Source organism: Corylus avellana, chromosome ca9 (assembly GCF_901000735.1).
Source record: "Corylus avellana chromosome ca9, CavTom2PMs-1.0".
Classification (NCBI taxonomy): Eukaryota; Viridiplantae; Streptophyta; class Magnoliopsida; order Fagales; family Betulaceae; genus Corylus; species Corylus avellana.
In genome coordinates, this window is record NC_081549.1 from 19447664 (window position 1) to 19449566 (window position 1903).

Sequence of the window (1903 nt, forward strand, 5' to 3'; positions counted from 1 at the left end):
TTTCTCGAGTTTGACTACCCCATAGTAAATTTTACACCTTTGATGTGTTTTAAAGGGATTTTTCACTTCGTAACAAAAAACTATGTATTGTGGTTTGATGTGATTTAAATTCTGTTTTGATATTATTGTTCTTTCTTACTTGTGTTAGGGTAAAGAACCGATCTTTTGAGTTTTTTCAAAGTGAGTGAATTGCTTCAATAGTATAAAAGAATTGTTGGTTTATTAAAGCAATATTAATAACAATGATTATAAATGTATGTATATGCAAGTTATGCAACGTAGTGACCTTTTGGTTTGAGTAAAAGTCTTAAAGGCGCTCAAAAAAGGTTTTTTATATTAAATTTGTCAAACAAAAGTCTTTTTTTAAAATAATAATAATAATTATTATTATTATTATGTAGCATGTTTTAAAATGTCTAATTTTAACTTTTGGCCATGGGGGGCCTCAATGTTTTTTTAAAAGATGCAAATTACAATAGATGAGTACTCCATCAAGATTAATGACATATAGTGATTGTTTTTCCGTTACGCTTTAAACCTTGCAATGATATATGAAAACATTTTAAATTGGAGTTGATTTCATTAGAATTATTACTCTTCGCTCGCCCGAGTCTTTTAGCATCTATGGTTTGAATGTTTAACCAACTTATGACCCAAAAATAATAATCATCCCTAGCCCTAGCCCTACCTCTACCTCTCTGGAAGGTGTCATTCAATCCATTCTCAATGCAAAATCTAGCAAGATGAACACCCCGCATGAACCCCTCTTCTTACCCTCGGATTTTTTTATTTTTTATTTTATTTTTTTAATATATTTGCCCACATAGAGAAGAAAAGAACAGAAATCAACAAACAACTCTAATCTGGAAGACCCAGTTAGGATAAGAATAAAAACCAAGGGAATAGACATGAAAGAAAGCTCTCATGATCTATCAATTCACTGGAAAACAATCCATGAATTAACAAGACTACCCCAGAAAATCAGAACAATAATGACAACTTGCAGTCAAAGAAATAAAGGATTTCGACAAGGGTTTATCCTGAAAGGAGACACTTAAAAATTGAAGGTGTTTTGATATAATTAACAAACAATAATATGTTCTCCAAAAATGTGGCAAAAGCACTTACATTCATTCGTTCGTTCATTCTTCATCCTTGCTAGCACATTCGCAAAGCATAAAATATATATATTTATATATATCCAGGGAGGAGCGGAGAGGATCTGGGCTCAGTTCCGGATGCTGACTAACATAATATACTCTTTACTTACCTACCTCTCTCAGCAGCCCTGCCGTGATGAAAATTGAAGCATCCTCCTCATCCCTCAACATCATTTTACTTTTACCATGGCCATGTGACTTAAGGCTTACATGATAATCCAAATCAAACAAATATAAATATCTTTTCAATAAACCGAACCGACTGTCTACAGATTGTACTACTGCCCATGTATGCAAGTCTTATCACTCACAAATGATTCTCCTGAGAATGCCTTCTGTGCTCCCTATCTCCATAACTAACCCGACTCATCCTGTGTCCATCTTCTATTGAGTCGTGGTTGTAATCGTGCCTCTTCTTCCCCTCTAACTGCCTCTCCAGTGGACTTCCGCCTTTTCTCTTACGGCTGTTCAAAATAGGTGAAGCCTCATCTAACATCTCTCCCTCTTCTGCATTCTCCACCACTTCCAATCCCCTTGACGATTGCCCCTTTATGCTCAAGTGGTTTCCATCTCCAATTTCCTCATTATCTAAATTCTCATATTTTGACCAGCTTTGCCTTCTATCACGCTTGTTTTTCTCGTCCTCTACTGCCAATTCAACACCATCTTCTAGTTCCCTCTCAATCAGATCATCCTCGTCCATCACATCTTTCTTCCGTGTGATTTCCCCACGAGACTTCCTT

At 35.6% G+C, this 1903-nt stretch overlaps 1 protein-coding gene across 1 annotated transcript; it reads right to left on the bottom strand.

The window, feature by feature from the left end:
* Positions 1-1054: 1054 nt before the first annotated feature.
* On the bottom strand, positions 1055-1897 carry LOC132191411 (cyclin-T1-5-like). Its single transcript, XM_059606407.1, has one exon. The coding sequence runs from the start codon at positions 1861-1863 to the stop codon at positions 1468-1470; it is 396 nt and encodes a 131-aa protein (XP_059462390.1). The 5' UTR covers positions 1864-1897; the 3' UTR covers positions 1055-1467.
* Between the last annotated feature and the right edge of the window lie 6 nt (positions 1898-1903).

What these genes read in the sequence shown, in the direction of transcription:
- LOC132191411 (XM_059606407.1), bottom strand. Translation starts at nt 1,863, where the DNA reads ATGGACGAGGATGATCTGATTGAGAGGGAACTAGAAGATGGTGTTGAA.